At 42.5% G+C, this 20,133-nt stretch overlaps 1 protein-coding gene across 10 annotated transcripts in view; it reads right to left on the reverse strand.

The window, feature by feature from the left end:
* The window catches only part of pde1cb (phosphodiesterase 1C, calmodulin-dependent b), an 87,261-nt gene that overhangs the window by 49,813 nt on the left and 17,315 nt on the right, over positions 1 to 20,133 (reverse strand). For 7 of the 10 annotated variants that reach the window (XR_009797768.1, XM_061839582.1, XM_061839581.1 and 4 more), the window contains exons 2-4: positions 17,844 to 17,888; positions 16,387 to 16,552; positions 1,816 to 1,842 (exon numbers count right to left, since the gene is read on the reverse strand). Coding sequence is in view for 8 of the 10 variants with exons in the window: in XM_061839582.1 (XP_061695566.1) it covers positions 1,816 to 1,842; positions 16,387 to 16,552; positions 17,844 to 17,888 (238 nt within the window). In the remaining 2 variants the exon portion in view is untranslated. Of the gene's footprint in view, positions 1 to 1,815; positions 1,843 to 5,315; positions 5,818 to 16,386; positions 16,553 to 17,843; positions 17,889 to 20,133 lie in introns of those variants that run through there. The other 3 variants (XM_061839584.1, XM_061839578.1, XM_061839583.1) reach the window with 3 other exon arrangements.

Raw genomic sequence — 20,133 nt, forward strand, 5'->3', positions numbered from 1 at the left:
TCAAGAATTGGTGCTTTGACTTTGATCAGTCTCAATGTTTAAAGTTGTTCTATCACCAGGGCTTGAAAACCCAAATATTTAATTTTCTCTGGAATAATACAGGTGGAACTGCACAATTTCCTTGAGGCACTGATGTCTTGTGAGGTATGTAAAAACTGCATCCAGCTTTTTTATCTCGTGAGGATTTTTTTTTGCCTGAGGATACAGAAATCTGAGGTATGCTGTACCTTCCCTCAAAGGTTGGAAATGGAGTTAAAGCTAACTAACCCGTTTTTATGATTTCATTCCCTCCCCCAGTGAGAGTCCATAAGGGAATCAATAAGGAAGGATGTTCTTACCAATTCCCAACCTGTTCCCTCTGAATTAGCATATAGGGGAATTTATTTTAAAAAAAAAAAAAAAAAAAAGACTACTGGAAGTTGTGGGGATCACATTCCTCAGCCTCCTTGCTAAGGTCAATTTGGTGGTTCTGGACAGGAGGATTTGTTAGGTTGATTCTCAGATTTAGGAGGAAAACTCTGGTTTTCATTCTGGCCTTCGGACAGTGGACCAGCTCTCCACCAACAGCAAGGTCCTGGAACATGCATGAGCATTTGTGGTCGGAGAGAAAATGTTCAATCATGGTCGTCATGACCCCGAGATATGGGCTGTTCCGTCCCTGTTCGTTGGTTTAAGAGTTTGGGCCGCACTGCTGGGAGGAAGTCAGATTTGTTTCAAGTGAGAGATGGACTATGCTAATGTCACTAATTTTGTTCATAACCTTAACGAACTGAATTTCAGCAGCCATGGCATTGAGGGGGTTTTGATTCGTGTGACCTCAGTATTACGTCTCTCCCTTTTGCAGATGATGGGATCATCATGGCACGATCGTCAACTCTCACTGTAGCGGTTCCCAGCTGAGTGTGAAGCAGTTGGGATGAAAATCAGCACATCTAAAATGTGAGACCATCACTCAGTCGGGAAAGAGTGTGTAGCCTCATTGGGTCCTGCCCCAAATGGAAGCATGCATCTATCTTGGAGTCTTGTTCATGATTGAGTGAAGCATGGAGCGGGAGGTCAACAGGCAGATAAATGCCCCAATTCAGACATTGCATCAGCCCGACGTGGTGAAGAATGTGCTGAGCCGAGAGGCAGCGTTTTCGATTTATCAGCCGACCTATGTTGCTACTCTCAGCTATGGTTAAAACGGCAAGATCACAGATACAAGCATCCAAAATGAGTCTTTGAGCTCTTCCTTAGAGATAGGCTAAGAAGCTCTGTCATCCAGGAGGCGCTGTGAGTACCGCCGCTGCTTTTCCACATGAAGAGGAGCTAGATGAGGTGGCGAGGGTATCTGTTTAGGATACTTGGAGACCTTGTTGGTGAGGTATTCCTGGCATGTCCCATCAGGAAGAGGCCCTGGGCCTGACCCAGGAAAGCTGACCTGGGAACGCCTCTTAAGTCCTCTGGAAGAGCTAGACAAAGTTGCGGGAGAGGTAGGTCTAGCCTCCCCTGCTGAAACTGCCGCCCCAGGACTCACCCCAGATTAAGAGTCAGAAATGGATGTCTTATTGTATTTTTTGTTTATTTTTACTCATAACACTACAAGTTCATTCTAATAAAACATTATTCCCATAGCATTGTCTGAAGTCTTGTTTTTTTCCTCATGATCTTAAGACTAACTCTTCTTGTGGCCACCAATATTCCTTGGTAACAAAGTGATGGAAGAAAAATTGTCTGGAATGGGGCGATGATATTTCAATATTCCTTGGTAACAAAAAGATGGAGGGAAAACCTTTTGGAATGCGGCAACGGCATTCCATTGTCAAGTCTTACCTCTGGGACGTCTTCTTGTACTTCCGCCTGCCAGAGAGACACAACAAGTTACGTTTGGATCGACTGAAAACAGCCACTTCCTAGTACAGTAAATCAAAAATATCTCTAAGACAATGCAATAACTATGGAATTCCTGGAAATACAGACCTCAAGGGAGGTTCCATGCTGAGAAAACAAAAACAATTCTATGGGACATATATTAAGTGAATTTACACAACAAAAATAGCATAAGCCATCACGTTGACACAGTAAACCTAACGGTGCAATTACTTGGGCAGATGATTTAGGAGAACAACATGAATAAAACATGAGCATTCACTCACAAACACATGCACACATCCACTCCACCCCTCTGACATCCTACCTACTTTAATACAACGGGAGCCCACACACACCTACTATCACTTACGATAACATTTGGCCTGAAACAAACACCCACGCCTCCACCAGGAGCCTACAGCAGGCCTCTAAAAGCCAAACCTGTACACACACTTTAAGGCACTTGTCATCAGCGAGGGGGTCCCACTTCAGTCCGAAAACACGCGGGTGTGGATTGAAATTCCTCTCGGGCAAAATTGACAGGACTTGGTTTGATTTGTTTCTCAATCCTTCGAGGTATAAAGCATCATCGTCGAATTAAGGAATTCCATAGAAAAAAAAACAAAAAACGTGGCAATCATCTGGCCTGCGTCGAGTGATTAAAATAATAGGCGTAAAAGTAACGGTCTGGCTAATGGAGGAAAAGCTTGTTTGAGTTGTGACAGATGTTAAATAATACTCAAAGGAAGACAAAATGGATGAATAGGAAGTTGAAAAAGTGACCACCCCATCATTTAACGCTCCCGTTTAATTGGATCCTGCGGTTTAGAAATCTCGTCAATTTACAGTTTTCATGTTACGCTAAGTGATGAGAATGTTTTGGATAACGGTTGCAAATTATTTAATGGTTTTCATCAGGTGGTCTTCCACTTTGAGCCAATGTCGCCGCCTATCCCTCAAGCGAAGCGTCCGTGATGAACTCTTGATAAGTGATTAAATAATTAATCGATTTCCATTCATCAGGACGGAGGAGGCAACGGCAAGGTCGGTCCGTGGCGGACGTACTTTGATGGAAATCAACTGGAAACCATGCAGAAACATATTACTTACTTAAATAGAAAATAATCCAATCTTAAAGTGGGCAGAAAAGACGATGTACTGTAGTCTCTGTCTTTTGGAGGTGGGGCCTGATGTTGGCGAGTCGGGTTGTGAATGTCTGGGGGTGGACTGTGGCTGAAAGCAGCAATATGAACGTGTTTTGGTCTTCTTTTGGGATTAAATAAATGAATGAAAAATACATCTACTATGGCTGCCGTTTTCCACATGTGAGGGCATTACCGTAAGCAAGTAAACTGTAATAACGTCTAATAAATCAGTTACAATAATATTACTTGGGGAACCAATAATTAAGTCATGGACTATATGCAAACACTCTGGTGTCGAAGGCAAACTAAGTAACATTCGTGTTGGAAGCATAGATTCGTTTTACCTTAGCTTCCGCTCATTTCTGGGACATGAATGTTCGGTAAAGTTAAATTATGTCTGATAATGTGTCTGCTCCATGAAAACACGTTATTTAGACACTTGGGTTTTAAACTTGAGGGAAAAAATTCATAAAATATGTTAAGACTACTTTAATTTCTAAACCATTTGAATTTTAACTTTGTTCACCTCAGATTCATAAACTGGGGACTTTACTAAGCGCCAATTTTGGCTCATCTTATCTTTGGCTGTATCTTATTGGTCTTTTTCTGGATTCGGTTTATGTAGTTTCAACAGCACCACTCCCTTTCTGATCCCCGTCAACATCTGGAGCCGTCTTATTTCAGAAACCGGCTAACGTGACTTCTGACGTGCCATGACGGGCCAACCCGGAGGACCCCCAACGGATTGTCACCTGGGCTGATTGTAAAAACACCAAATTTTTATTTGGACAGGGTAAAGTTGTTGTGATGGCAGATTTAGGATGGTGACAAAATGGAAGTCGGCTGAGGAAACTCAACATGGCAGGGGGATGATGGAGGTCTCCGAATGGGAGTGAAAGAGGGCAGGAAATAAGGACTAAACAACAGAAGGGAAATAAACTATGATGAACATCCTTACTGATGGTAGTTTATTATAGCAACACAAAGCATAACACCTCTTGTTCCGAGGTCGCAATGACAAGAACTAAAAGTGTATAAAAGGTAATTGCCACTCCATCTCGGGCGTACAGTGTGACACTGCGTTCCAGAGAGCCAAGAGAGGTCAGTGAAGGTGTTGATTGGTTGGGCACTCGCGCATTGGTTTTAAAATATCTTGTAAAAATGTCAACGGTGGGAGCTCTTCTCTTTTTACGTTATTAAAAGAGAAAAGGGCGCAGAAAGAGAAAAGGACGAGGGCGAAGTCGCATTTGCTGCATTCCAATCGCACAACAGCAGAGCGGCTGACAATCCGTATTTCGGCTCAGCACTAATTATGAACCTTCATTAGCCCTTTTCACACCGCCTCTTAAATCTCCCTTGTGCCAGTGTTCTGTGTGAAAGGTACTGACATGGAAAATGGGGACTTGGGGGGTGACTAGGATTGCAGTTGCCTGTAAGGGAATAGCTGAGGAGTCAAGACCAGGACGTCAAGTTAAACATCCGGCACTCACTTCTTGAGCCTCTTTGTTTTGATAGCGGTTGTCACAGTCCAACAAGTCGTGTACAGACTGCACCAACACAGGATGGAGGGCAGTCAACCCCTTAATCCACCACATTCAGAGAGAATGTCAGTCATAAAGGTGATGTAAGGGCATTCATAGACGGAACTTTTTTTTTTTTTTTACAAATATTTTAAACATCACACTATAAACTGACATTTACACGCATCTAATTATGCTTGTGGGAAGCCTCAAAAGAAACGTCCATATAGGTTGGGGGTTGCGTGAAGATTTGAGTGAAAATGCCAAATGAGTGGAAAATATTTCTAACAGAAGCTATAATAATAAACGGTCGTTAGGAACTATGCATTACTTCTGAAAAAAATTGACACTTTAATATGTGTCCTAATATTGCTTGATATATCTGAAGGCAACTAATACGCAGGAGACAAAAAGGTATGCCACAAATTTTCAGGTTTTAGAGGCAGAACGGGGCATGCATGAAAGGGAACAAGAGGGTGTAAGTCTGATCCGCGGTTTAAGAGGCTGTCAGATGTGGATATCGTGAACACCTTTACAAGCATCTGCAATTTTAAGCAAGTTTCAGTTATTGCATCACAAACTCGAGTCAATGAGAACTTAACTTCCTTACTGTTCCCTAGCTTTTTTCTTAAGTCTCCACATTCTCCCCGAGCGAACTTTGCTGCGTCACTCCAAACACTCCATTATTCATCCCAGTTGTTTATGATTGCACAGTTTAGTCCGGCATTATTCATACGCCACTGACACAAAACACACTCAAACACTTGTTGACAAGAACACAAGTGGCCATACTCACAGTCCTCTGAGCCTGAGCCAAATCTTCTCAATTTGTTCCGGCTGGAGGTACTTGAGGGCCGTGCTTTCAAACTCCTCGATCTCTTTGGTGGGCGATTCCATGTCACACACAAACACGAGGAATGACACTCGTGCTAGCGGGAGATCAGCGGAGAAAAAGAAAAACTTTAATCCCTCACGTGCCAGAGACAGCGAGATGGCAAAGTGTGACCCGAGGTTGCCTCTTTCTTCATTCAAACTGGCGCCCACAGCTGCGACGTGCCGGCCGGCATGCTTTTGTCCCCTCTTTTTTTTTTTTTTTTTTTCGAATATCTTCTGTCCCTTCTTGTTAAATTCTGCGAGAGAGTCTTAAAAACTGAGGCGAATGCGCGCTTTGCAAACTGTCCGGGAGGCTCACTCGTCTCCTGTGTGAGCACAGGGGTCCTGGAGCCGTGCCATGCTCACCCAGCGATGACGGGATGCAGACGGCAGGGCAGTGCAATCCTGGATTAACGCGCGCTACTGCCGAGCTCTTCACACACATGAGGGAGGGAAGGGAGGGACAGCGGCAGTCAAAGAGTGGGGGGGGGGAGGGGGAGGAGTCACAGCTGATAATGAGAAACCATGTTCTGGAAATGGTGGGAGGCGAGGAGGAAGGGGAGGGATGAGAGAAGAGTGGATGATGGTATTGAACAAGCAGGATTGCTATGAAAATGTTCACACGACAATGACAACAACAACTCAGTCAGAGGAAGAAGTGAAATGGTGTACTAATACTTTATATACTTACAGGGTGTTACCAAAAATTATTCGAAATATATCTAATGTGTCCAAGGTCGCGGTGTTCCCCAACTTTCAGTGAGCCTTGATGCATATTTTGCGTTCAAATATCTCAAAGCGGGCGGCACGGTGGTCTCAGCTGCTAAAGTGTTGGCCTCACAGTTCTAAAGTCCCGGTTCAATCCCGGACCCGCCTTTGTTTGCATCTTCTCCCCGTGCCTGCGTGGGTTTCCTCCGGGCACTCCGGTTTCCTCCCACATTCTAAAAACATGCAGCATTAATTGGACACTCTAAATTTCCCCTCGGTGTGATTGTGAATGCGGCCGTTTGTCATTATGTGTCCTGCGATTGGCTGGCAACCAGTTCAGGGTGTACCAAGCCTCCTGCCCTTTGACAGCCGGGATAGGCTCCAGCGCTCCCTGCGTCCTTTGTGAGGATAAGCGGGGAAGAAAATGGAAATCTCAAAGCACACTAAACAAAAATTCACAAAAAGTACAAATCTTACCTTGATTTATACATTATAGTTGTTTCGTGATCATGCATGTAGCTCAAATCACTTGTATCACCGAACGTGAAACAATGATACAAAAAATGTTCGCTTTTGCAGAATTTAATCCTAATTCTCTCTTTACGTTCATCAGCGTTTCAAACTTTTGATGCGCATATCTACGTGTCCACAGTTTAGAAATTATTTTAACATGCTTAGCAAGCATTATAGCCCTGATCAACTCTGTGTCAACATAGTACTGATCACTTAAAAATTGTAATTCAACCAAAATCGCAGTACCTCAAAGCAAAAATTTTGTTCATATTTGATGTGGGTCCTCAAGACTTTTTCATGCATCCAGTTATGACAGACATGATCACCGAATATAATGTTGATTGGTAAAATAATTGACTAATTTAATAGAGTATTACAAAAAAAAAAAAAAAAAAGACGTTTGGCCACCACCGCTTTCTGAGCAGATCAGGGCGAGGGGAATGGGGGGGCACACCATACAGGTGCCAGCATGACAGGACAACGGCAATACAGCCTGCTGTCATCTGAACATGTAAATAATATACTTGCAACACCGCGTATTAAACACAGAGCCGAGCAGGATTAAAAAGCATACAGACGGTGGCGTTGACGCTGGTTTGACCGAGATTACGGCGATCCAATGAGAGCGTCTCTGCATCCCGCCTGGGGACCTCCCACACAAACGGCATTGCGATGCGTCAATAAACACTGCTGTAAATATTTTCGTCTTGTTACAGTTTGTTCATATTTTGGTTTGCGAATACGGAGATCAGCTCAGGGCAAGGGAGGAGTAGCTCCTATCTGCCTCCGACATAGATTAGTATCACTGATTATACTTGCATACAATTAGTAAGGTTGTACTCAACGGGTAGACCGTTGGATGAATTAGTATGCAAGAAGTACAGTAGCTCTCAGTTTCAAAAAGGTTGGTGACTCCTGGTATAAGCCATTTACTAGTACTCTGGCAACAATCAAACACGAACATTGAGCTCCATTTTCCTTTCTCCCAAACTTTCAAGGATGACTCAACCCTGCCTTCCTTAGTGGCTCCCCCCCCTGCCACACTCTGCGGTCTTTCAATTACTTGATGAATGATAAAGCCGGGGCGCCACCTCAAACGCTTCTCCAGCTTTCATCTGCGGTGATGCTCTGGTGCGAGAGGTTCACCCGGGCGCCACGAAGCCTGCTGATGTTCTCTTCAAAGGACGCGCCTGTGTCTCTTTCGCGGTCTTGTCTTTGAGATTGCCTAAATGCACTCTTCATCACGCCTTTTTGGGGAACTGTGATGCCCTCTTGGGGAAACCGCAGCGGCAGGCGGAAGACTGCGGGTCAGCGAGAGGGGAAAGCGGCAGCAACTGGTTTGACAACTTCACCGTTTCCTGTTCTCGAGTTTGCACACCCGGGAACTGGATCAAAGTGTCATACGGAAGTGTAAATATGACGACGGCTATGTCGAAAAAAGCCTGGAAAAAGTCAACGCTCTGAACCGGGTGTGAGCCACGCATGCATATGAACGTATTCCAGCCGCTGTCATATGGCATGTCATATTCCACACCAACAGTGCATTATGGAATCTTATTTACCGCATGTACACAAATTCCTGTACACTACTCACAAAATTTAGGGATAGTCGACTTTCAGGTGAAATGGAAGCCGGGACCTAAAATGATCGACAACCTCAACAGCATTTTGATGTTATGGTTACTTGTGTGCAACTTCTCTAACAAGGAACCCTGAAGCAAAATTCATGTAAACACATTAAGCATTTTATTTCACTTCTCGGGCTTTGCCTTCAAAATTAAAGTGCCACTGTCATGAAATGCATGATTTTTAGTTTGTTATTAATGGGAAAAAAAAGGCAGCCGGAATGGACTCATCCGTTTTTTCATCATACAAGATGATTTTGACGTATATGGCTTTCTGTCACTCCCGCCATGAAAATCCTCTCTCGGGATTTGTTTTCGAGAAGAACCAGGAACTGACGTTAGTAGCAGACGCCCACTCATACGGTCTCGTCTATTTCTACTAGTTTTACCTGCTGGAAGGTAGCTCTTTGTTCCTTCGTGTTAGCCAAAATGGCGGCTCGTTGTACTGCTGGACATTGTTCAAACACTCGGGAGGATGGATTCATTCTTAATACTTTTCAAAAAGACCCTGTTTGTCATGAAAAATGGATTATACGGGTGCAACGGACAAGAGCTTCGTAGGTTCCAAATGACAGGCAGGTGTGTAATCCACTCAGAATGTAACAAAATATCCACGCACGCAAGTCAGGGGTGCTAAATGTGTCGATGTACCAGTCGGCACTGAGCACGGCTTCGGCGGCACCTCATCTGCCGCGGACAAGGCACGGCTTCGGCAGAGCTGGCTCATACATACTATCTGGGAGTCTGTTGGTTGTTAATTAGAAGTGATCCACATATCATCTAAATATGCCTCCATACAATAGGGGAATATTGCCCCAGTCACTTTACTCGATTGTGAGATGTTCTCTTCTTTGAAAAGAGCGTCCGTGTCCCAAAGTAGGCGGCACAGCGTGTTTTCAATGGCGAATGTCCAGGTGTGATGTAATGAAAAGAGGATGCAGGCAAAATGGCTACCACTTGGATGGCGATAAGGCTTCCGCAACTTTGAGCATGGATGACGCGTTCTCCGGTCATATTTATTTTTTCGTATGGACATTGAAGTGAATAATGTTATATGTATTTTTCATTACATTATCTATTTTAGACACTTGACCTTTAAATGCCTTTCACAGCAACTGACTAAAAAAAAAAAAAAAGTCATTCTAAATTAATTGTGCAAATGACTGACAAAGGCTCAAAATGACACTTGCCGAAGGTATGCACATCATTCTGACAATGACAATGTAATGTGGTAAATGAAATATGGTAATTGTAGCCCCCCCGTCATAATGCCACGCACTCCCTAGGGAGGCGCCCCCCAGTATGAAAACCACTGCATTAGGCTAAGCTATTCTTGATGCTGCACGCGAGCGTCTTAAAGCTCACGCATTGTAATCACGACATTAGCACCCGTGGCCATTTGGAGGTACATAAAAAATTCAGATCTCATTAAAATTTCTGAGCAAGTCAATAAGGATATCTATGCATCGAAAAAGCAATTGTGGGTGCCAGTAATAGTCCCACTTTGGGATCATTATCTGTCATAAAATGTAATTTCCCATCTAGATATCAATTGTCTTCTGGAATTGGATGAGGCGGAAGAGTCCAGGGGTGCTCTAGCGTCCACCTACTGTATATTTACTATAACTCCAAACACACCCCAAATAACAGAGACAGAGTCAAAGCGAAAATGGAAAAAAAATAAAAATGAAAAAAATGTAGCCAGCAGTTTCCACTATTCTGGGAAGACTTTTTGAAGTGTCTGTGAGAAGCTATTCCAAAAATGTCTTGGTCAAGATGAAGCTTCATCTGACTTTCAAATAAGTTTGTTCGTATATGTTCTGTGTCTGTAGTTAGCTACTGGCTAAATAACGTGTGGTTGTGGCTAAAACAGTTAACTCTCTTCTGTCTTTTATCTGGGGGATCCACACATACAAAAACTACGAGCAAGGCGCTGACGATCAAGCGGACTACTTATAACAACACTTTAGGGAAAATGCATTTTTTTCAGACACAATTTAGTTGTGCTACAAATAGGCCAAGCCATTATATTCCTATGCAACATACTATTCCAGTGAATAGCCATAGACAGCGCTCGTTAGTTATATAGTCGACGTACATGCTCCAGGCTGTTGTGAACACGGGGAGAGTTTTCTTCAAAAAGTCTTTCGAGACCCCCAGAAAAAGCCAGGGATGTTAAAAAAAAAAAATAGCTTTATAATTTAGTGCTAAACTGTTCTTAGTCTTCCTATTTTCAGCACTTCCCTTCAAATTTTTTTTCATGTAATTAGAAACAAAACAAATGACTTGGATGCAAGCTACGCCGAACAGCCCTTCAAGACTCCCTTTTTTTTTTTTTTCCATGGCAAATCCCCAGAACAATTCTCAAACCTTGACACCATCCTCCGCTCACATCACATTGCCTGGACAAAATAAGATGAGCAACTTAGAATCGCTCATCTGCCCTGGATAATGGTTGAGTAGGCGTCCCCAAAAACGTCATTCACTCCTCAGAAGACTAATCAGCAATTTCAATGAGTACAGTAATCCCCTTCATATCGGCGGTTCAGTATTGATGAATTCATTAGTTTTTTTTGTGCTCTGACTGAAAAATATTAGATGCAGCCAAAGCTCTGTCTTACGGTGTTGTCAAGGAAGACTCTTGAAATGATCCATCTTGACTGATTTGACTTTGTATGTTGGGGAGGAGCTAAGTTTAGCCTGTGTCGTTATTGGGAGTTTGAGAGGAAAATAGCACTTCAGCGTAGAAATGAATTCCATGCATTCAATAAAAGTGACAAAGACTAACAAGTCCCACCCCAAAACACTTAGAATCACCCCCCCCACACTCCCAAAGACGAATTGACAAATACATTTTCTTGATTAAATTGAAATGTTTCTCAAGGCATGGGAGGATCGCTCTTAGAATCTTCAGCACTCTCTTTGTGACGTCGGTGTTCCACTTTTAAGACTAACGCTGCTCAGGGGAGTTTGAGTGTGCCCATCCAAGATGATGACACATGAGAGCTTCCAAGAAGAGCATTGGCACTATAAACGGAGGTCGTGTTGGCTTCCTCCGTTGCTTTGATCTTAAGGACTCCGACTTGTAAATTGCTTGATGCCCACACTGTCAGTGTTTCGTGCCTCAGAAATTTAGAGTCAAACATTCTTCCCCATCCTGGCTCGTATCTCTGTTGTCAACACTTATGGCTCTCACGGGTAGTGACGCATGGCCAGTTTCTGTTTGCCGGAGTTCGTTTCGGGGTCAAGGGTCTTTGCAAGTGGCGCCGGCAGTAACTCAAACATGTAAGTGACAAAGATCCCTGCAGAGTTACACCTCTCACCTGAAGTTCTTACCTCCCTGGGCTGGTGGATGCTTGAGTGCCTTTTAGAGGAGAAAAGAGTAACTTTGGAAAAACAAGACAATGCAATCATTTGGTCAAGTCTGCTCTCTCATTTCGATAGTCACAAAAAACATCATTGGATTAGCAGTCTGCTACGAAATGTACTCACGTTGCACACAACATTTATATTTGAGGAATTCTAACCGAGTAATTGATAAGCAGCTTGATATACGAGCTTTTAGAGGGGGTGTAAAAGTGGTTATTGAGTGAGTCCGAAGAAACCTTAATGTCAAATTAAGTACTACATACACCCATATACAATTATCAGTGTATTGTATATTCCATATGTAACATGTATGGGGTGTCTAAAAATTATTACGTAACTGATCTAAAAGGCTTGACTGATGTGATGGTTACCAAAATGTAATTAGCATGGCTTGAGAGGCTACATAAACGGGAACAAACATATTGATTGAAGCAAAGGTTAAAAGCCTCTAACAGCATTGATGAAATTTATGTAAAACAAACAAAACAGCGGGCGCGGGATTTTGGGCGGCTTGGCACGACAACACGGCCAGTTAATGCAGTGCAAATGTATTAAAAGCCAAAGCCAAAACGACGCGGCCTCAGGCAGGTGGTTTTAACATCATGACTGCGAGGTGATGCCGCAGTCGGTCGATGTCCAAACACTCTCGGTCGCTCTCACACATTCGCACGCCAGTGAAGCGTCATTAGCCGGTTCATGAGGCCTGTGATGAGAGCAGCGGTAGGGAAAAGGAAGGGTCGGCCAGAGAAACCGGGGACTGCCGAGCCGACTGCTTTAATCAACTGGAGTGCGTGGCATCCAATTAGCTGCTGGGAAAACCACAGCACTGACCGCAAAACCGCACGGGCCTCTAGAACCAAACCTGCAGCCGGGTGAATTTTAACTCCGCGATGCCACAGAGCTTTGTGTTGGATGATCTTGAGCTTGATCTTGTTGGATGATCAGCCTATCATTCAGCCCATTGGCTGATTCAGGTGTGCCCAATACATCAATCACGAAGGGAGTGTGGGTGTATCGCATGGCATTAAATCATAGTTGTCGGGCTATCATCTATGCAATTTGCCACTTGACTGACAGTCGCTTTGACCGATCTGACCTTTTCTGTCACTGCGCATATGCACATAACTTCGCGTTCAAGCAAGCTAACAGGTTGGCCTCCAATTTCGGAGGCTATTCCTAAACTTGGTATAAAATGAGCTGGACCAAGTCCGAAGAAGAAATCTTACCACTTTCATATGGAATCTCCAAGTCTGCCATCACATTACCAAAGAAGGGAAAGTAAAGAGGTAAAATCAAGTCATGACAAAAAAAATGTACAGTTAATTATGTTGAAAGGCGGTACAGTTGCCCTCACAGTTCTGAGGACCCGGGTTCGAACCCGGCCCCGCCTGTGTGGATGCATGTTCTCTCCGTGCCTGCGTGGGTTTTCTCTGGTTTCCTCCCACATCCCAAAAACATGCAATATTAATTGGACACTCTAAATTGCCCCGAAGTGGGATTGTGAGTGCGGCTGTTTGTCTCCGTGTGCCCTGCGATTGGCTGGCAACCAGTTCAGGGTGTACCCTTACTCCTGCCTGTTGACAGCTGGGATAGGCTCCAGCACTCCCCATGACCCTCGTGAGGATAAGCATCAAAGAAAATGGAAGGATGGATGGTAGTTCTCTGCACTCTCAAACAGGTCGTGACCACCCCCCAAAAAAAAATAAAAAAGGTAGTTTGCGGGAGGTTGGATGCTTGAAAAATAGATCTTAGGGCAAAGTTTAAGGTACCCATGTTCTTAATCATCTGCTCTAGCAGCAAAGTTGTTCCTCAGTAAATGCTGGCGACCATACTGTGTCATCCAAAAACAAAAAATATGGAAAAAGGAATTTGCATACCTTGTTTTTTATATTAATTTTTAAAAAAATCATGGTCATCATGGTGATGAGAGCCTTACAGAGTAACAAGCCAACGGAACAATGCGTGGGTTAGCAGTGGCTGCGATTGAGCATCACCCAATCTCATGCAGATCTTAGCAGGTCTAAAGAGTATTTCACCTGGGAACAGTTTTAAATTGTGAAGAAAAAGCATGCTGCCTTTAACTAATAAATACTGTACATCAGCTTATTTATGTCTGTGTGGTCCTTTACAGGTTTTAGTACAGAGTGTCACGGTCATTTGAACTCACAACCAGAAGAGGTCGGACTAACTTGCTAAAAATGAGAACATGGCAAGCAAGGTTATAGTTTCATAATCGATCCTGACATCGTAAACGCTCTTGTCGGTACGACCTGAGGAATGATGCCGCGTGCACAACAGAGGGTCACTTGTGGTACGTTTGCCAACGCCATTCACAAACACTCCTGTTTTTACCATCAGCAAAAAGGCCAGCAGCAGCGCCGGGCTCTTTAAAACATAAAAGCCAAGAGGAGCGCGACACCAGTTGGCCAGATGAGTCAGCGAGTGTTAAGGCACTAATGGCTCCATATTGTTTACGGTGACTCACGGATGCACTCAAATGCGCGGTGAGGGCGACTTTTGAACATTTTCAGCGGCTACGACATTCACACTTTTAAAAATGTGTGCTGTACGCCTCCTAAACATCCGTAACTTTGTTTAATTCAAGCAAGTCAATAGCAAATACTCCTGTCTTGGCGCTGCAGCTCATGTAGTAGCACTCCTTCCTTACATAAAATCTACTTTTCATCTCCCAAGAGGATAGCGGGTAGCTCAGATAACACCAGTTGTATTACTTTATAGATTACTGGCATATATTGTGCTCATATTATCACCTCCTAGTCTAATCTTGTTAGTCGTCCTGTCTCATCTTTGAGCCCCTCCATTCCTCGATGGATTTAGCCTATATTAACCGCTTTTTGCCTTGGACGAATACTAACCTTGGTGGGAAATCCCTGACTGAAAGGCGGGAATTGGTTTTGATTGAAAAGCATGAAACAGTTGTAAAAGAAACCCCTTTCTCCAGAAGTCACGGACCCCCACCTATATACCCCTGGATGTCATGGTCTCCTGCTTTCAAGGGCGCAGTGACTGATTTTTATTAGAGTGGGCTTCCCCATCAAAACAGGCTAATGTCAAAGAGAAAAAAAAATGCTGGTGTGGTGTGTTTATTAAATCTTCATTTTTGGGGTATTTTCACAATTCCAAGGATTGGTTTTGGGTTGTGGATCGCTACACAGTTCATCAAATTCTAATCGTGTTTAAGGCTGCCATGATTAAATTAGCCTGATCGTCAGCAATTTTCTTAAATTCAAAATGTTTGCAATGCTGCAAATGAAAAGTGCTTCATTTGCAGGAGTTCACACAACCTAGTCAGCCAGCCACCAGGGGCCGAAACCATGGTTAAGGCTTCATTATGATCCAGCACAGGGCTATGGTTCCAACTTTAAGATAAAATCCTAAAATGGCAATGATGTCCAATGTAGTAATATGAAAATTTTATTTTCAAATTGTCCATATCAGCACGCTGGCGAAGACGTGGAATGTCATAATAATAACCCTTTATCTCCACAATTGATCAAACCATCAAGTTCAACGACAGTTATGCAAATCAATAGTCAAATAGTCAATATGTGGTGAGTACTTAACATATCTCTATAAATCTAAGCTATGCGTGTCTTAAAATAGCACAGGACAAAGTCTCAGTCTTGGAAACAAATGAGCCCCCCCCTCAGTGAAAAGAACGTTTGTGTCACAGAGAAACCGATTACTGGCGGCAACAATAACAGCAGTGCATTTTCAGATCGGAGACAAAAACAAAGATATTGAAAGGGTAAGAAAACTAAATGAGCTGATTTCCAATTCAAATCTTGCGTACAGTCATCCTGCATTTTGACCACGCGCCTGGAATCGCTTACGTCGCGCCACCGGCAGCAATTTTGTCTCCAGAGCCATCAAGCTTAATTGGAATCAGACTGTTAAAAGCAGTTTAATACTACAAAAGTGACAAGGCATTATGTTAATGGACGTATGAAGTCCCCCCCCAAGGTGGAATCAATCTCGGCCGCATCCCTTGAGATAAGCGGCCATACTTAGCAATTAGCACAGTTTTGTGTGCACGTATGAGAGTGTGTGGGGGGGTGTAAGCAGCAAGAGTGAAATGCCAGACTTTCAAGTTCTATATCCTGGTAGCGTTTCATTTAAAAAAATTCACAGACAAAGAATTTTTTTGAAAAATGTACACAAAATCAGCCCAGAATGCAAAACAGACACCTGCAAACATTATATCCACATTGTGACTATGGTACATTGACCCAATGCAAACAAAACCCCCGATAACTATGCTACTCTTGTATCTATTAATTGTAAAGTGAATGCACTCCAGTATCACAGGACTGACAGAGGGCTCATTGCACTGTTAAAAAAAATATACAGAGAAACCTCAAAGTTAATTTCCCCTGCAAAATTATGTTACGTGAATTACTCAACATAATTAAATTGTAAAGGTAGCGTTTTAAGTCATACTAGAATAAAGATGAAAATTAAATAAGTGATAATATGTCTAATATAGTATGTAATATGATCCTTTATTTAAATCTATGCACTATGAGTATGCAACTGATACTTAATTAGGTCCAATGCTTGCATTATACTGTGCAGCCAGACATTTCCGGTGTCATATTTTACTTATGGTTCCACTATTATCAGAGGGCTGCACAAACTTCCTCACTAGTCACTTTATGGGAGCATCATAAAAAAAAAAAAAAGCCACAGGAAAAAGTGGCATTGGGATGTTTACTGAACGGAATTTGGGAGGCGGCAGAGGCCGAATGAGTATCAAACCTGATGGCGGTCTTCTCGGTGGCGTCCGCTTCGTCCGTCAGGGGGAGCTCATCCGCCAGAATCTCCTCGGGACTCCGGGTGTCATTCTGGGGGCGCTTCTGCTCTTTGCCTTGGATGCCCATCCCTGCCGTGATGGCGTTCCATAAAGCGCTCTGGGACTTGGAGCCTGCAGGTACGAAAAAGAGGCGCTATACTGTATGAGAGTGTTGCTGTCAAAGGGGAGCTTAGTTTGTTTAATGGTGGGTCGCTGGTACACAAAAAATAGCAATAAGCCTGTGTCACTTGAAGGGACTCAAATTGCATTCTCTTACTGCCATCATGTGGATAAGTAATGTAACTCAGCTACTGACACCGGAAAATTCAGTATGTACTGTGCACCTTTATTGAACCATGACTCACATTTTACAGAGGAAAACATTCACAGGACACCACCCAAAAAAATAAAAATAAATAAAATGAAATATTAACAATAATGATCGTCTCAATTTACTTACAAATTGACAGTGTGAAATCTAGGGCTGTTTGATTCAGCATAAAACTTATATAGTCATAAGTAAATCATGATTTATTCTGCTACATGAATGGCAATAGGTGGATACACGGATTTATTGGACCTTCTGCCATCTAACGGAAGAGCAAGTCATTGTTCTGCCTTTGTGTCACCGGAGGAAATGTCTTCAGGTATCTTTTTTAATATTTTACAGTATTTTAATTTTAAAATCAGGTGAGGAAACACTTTTTGTAAATTGACACAAAATGGCGTACAAGTGTCTCACCGTGTTAGCCCTAATCATGCCGTCAACACTAACACGCTAATCAAAGCTAATGATAATGTACACCTTATAAATACTGTCAACACTTAAGATACATGATCGTAATACAAAAAAAAATTAAAATGTCTTGAACTTAAGTTACATACTACGATTGAGGTGCAACAATTATTCGATTAACCAGCAATGTACCAATTATTAAATTGACAACTATTTTGATAATGGATTAATCGTTTGGAGGCATTACTTAACTTAAAACTGGATGCCACTAATACAAATTTATGCACATTTTCTGACAAGTTACAGATCAAACCGGTAAGTGACTGTCAATTTCTTTCTGGATTTTCTGCACTGTCAATTTGAAATAATGTAATTTTTTTTTTTTTTTTTAAACAAGGGGATTTAATTTTTTTTAAGGTATCTGATTCGTTAAAAAATACATTAAAATGCTACATAAAAAATTAACCACACGGTGGGGAGGAGATAAAGAAGTTTAAAAAGATGAAAATGCTACATATAGGCATACCGTAGTAAATATTTAAAGGTATTACATTTGCACAGCGTATGGTTGCACATGCAATAATAGGTGCTGTATATTGATTGCACATTTTTAAATATAAATGTAGTCACCTCACAGACAGTGAAGAATGGCAATCAAATAAGTGATTATATAGTTACTACACTTACGTGCAAAGTTGGCCTGCGGTCGACTTTCGCAATCTTCATTTGCAACTGGAAGGAAGAAAAATAAAAATGGATAAAGATAAGTGAGACAACAGAGGTGGGAGTGGCAGGGAAAAAAACAAATGAAACATACTTGAAAAAGATGATTAAATGATTACAAACAAAAAATATACAGCCATGTACTTCAACTTAAAGGTGCATACAGTGTCAGATTATTGGGGGAAAACTAAGTGGCTGCCATTTAATGTTCTTTTATGTCTTTTTTCTCCCCCCCCAAAATTTTAATCCACTCTGGAGCCGTTCTGGCCAGAGGCTTAAGTTACCATGGTGATGTGGATTGCTGGAAAGGGAGCCAGCTTTGTACAAAGACAAAGTACACCTGAACGCTCAGGTTTATTACCAAATTTCTCCAGGTGATTTCATTGTCTTTGGAAAAGGGGTATTGCATTTTCTTGGCAAAGGCCAGTGAGCTGTGTTTTCTTTAGTGTCATGGGACTAGTCCAGATGAAAATCAGTGAGAGCAGTCAAGAGAAAAAAAAAAAAAGGGCAAATCCCACATTTTGTTTTGAGAGCCAATTTAGGGAAAATGTGAATAAAGATAATGTGTGTGTCCAGTTAATCTTAAATATGTTCTGCGCTCAAATGTTCAAATCCCTACAGTGTGAGCCATGTGTGTGAATGCGGTGTGCTCATTGGACAATTTCGACGCCGGACAGTGGTCTAGCGAACTAAATCAAGAGCGCGCTAGCTTGCGGACTGGCATCAGCGCTCATCCAAAAAGTCACCGCCTCCCTCGGTTTTGTTTTGGTCTACGTAACGGTCTAGCAGGGTACCAAGTGGACTGGGAGCCAGGTTATCTGGAATGTCCTAGTTCAGTCCTTATTAAGTCGGCTACAGACTCATGCCAAAGATCCTGCATGTGTACTTCGGCTTTGTTTGGCCACCGCCCACAAAATCCCCACAACTCAAATGGTGAAAGAGTTTAACGCTATAGCGCAATAATTCAGTACTGAATTGTTTTCAGTGTTTGCGCTGTATCTTCAAATTAAAAAAAATATTTAAAAATAGCCTTTACAGGGTCTTTAAACATTTGGTTCAAGTTGAATTTCATAATTTCACTCACTCGTCTGTAGATCAAACGGTCTTCACGGTTAAACTGTGGTGCTAGTATTTCTTTTACCAAGTGACAAAAAAAAAATTACCGAAGGAAAACACATTAAGTTTGTAAATCAATTACTGATGTCAAACAAAGCAAATGTTTGGAAAGCACACCGCAAAAGTCCCCTGTAAGAAGGTGGACCTTGGAGTTGTACCCAGCTTTCAATAACTGCCATTAGGTTTAAAACAGAAGTATTGGGTCTTGCCATATCCAATTGCGGCGTAGAAAAATTGAAATCGTGTCATAATTGCGGCAGATGGTACTCCTGGCGTCCTCTGTGGTCGAACCCCCATCTACAGGGTTGGCCCACTGCAGGACACAAATCCTGGGTGTACCTGACCATCTGCGGTCGAAAACCAGATGAAAGTGGGGGCAACATCCTCTCCTTGGGGAGTGATAAGGTAAATTTAATTTACAACTCATAGAGATATCGTGGCATTTAGCATTTCTAAGAACATTAACATAATCTACATGCATACAAACTTTTTCCAGGGACTAATATATACTGATGTTATCGCTATCTGGCATCTGTTGTCATATTTTACACCCTTGACCAGGTCCTTTAGAGACAGGAAAGACTAATGAAGGTGAATATCAATAAACTTAAGGTTGTGAGAAAGCTTCATTTCATTGGTGCAATGAAAATCTAAAACCGAAACGCGCGTGTTGTGAAAAATAAAGTATTTTCATTAAGACGCATAACCCTGCTTTTTCTAGCAATAATCATTCACCAAAATAAAAATGATAAGAAGAGCTTGCAACCATAATGTAGTTACCAGGTAACCCGTCAGCCTAGCTTCTTCTTTGGTACCTTGACTTACCTTGCCGAGAGTAATGAGCCTTTGGTTGGTGAATTTGTATTGCCTGCTAAAATATTATAAATGGGCTTCTGATACGCTGCCACTCGACCCCCCCCCCCCCCCCAAACCATGAGGAACTTTATAGTCACAAATGTACTTTCAGATGTTTGTTGAACAACACAAACAGTCAAGCACACAAATAAAAAGAGAACACTTGCAGGGAGCTTCAGTAGGCCAAAGTTTACGTTCAGACGCTCACTGAAAGTACTTGGCCACGTTCCTGGTCTCCCTCACGGGGCCTCGATCTCTTAAGGCGCACAGCTCAGGCGCAACA

Source organism: Syngnathoides biaculeatus, chromosome 13 (genome assembly GCF_019802595.1).
Source record: "Syngnathoides biaculeatus isolate LvHL_M chromosome 13, ASM1980259v1, whole genome shotgun sequence".
Taxonomy (NCBI): domain Eukaryota; kingdom Metazoa; phylum Chordata; class Actinopteri; order Syngnathiformes; family Syngnathidae; genus Syngnathoides; species Syngnathoides biaculeatus.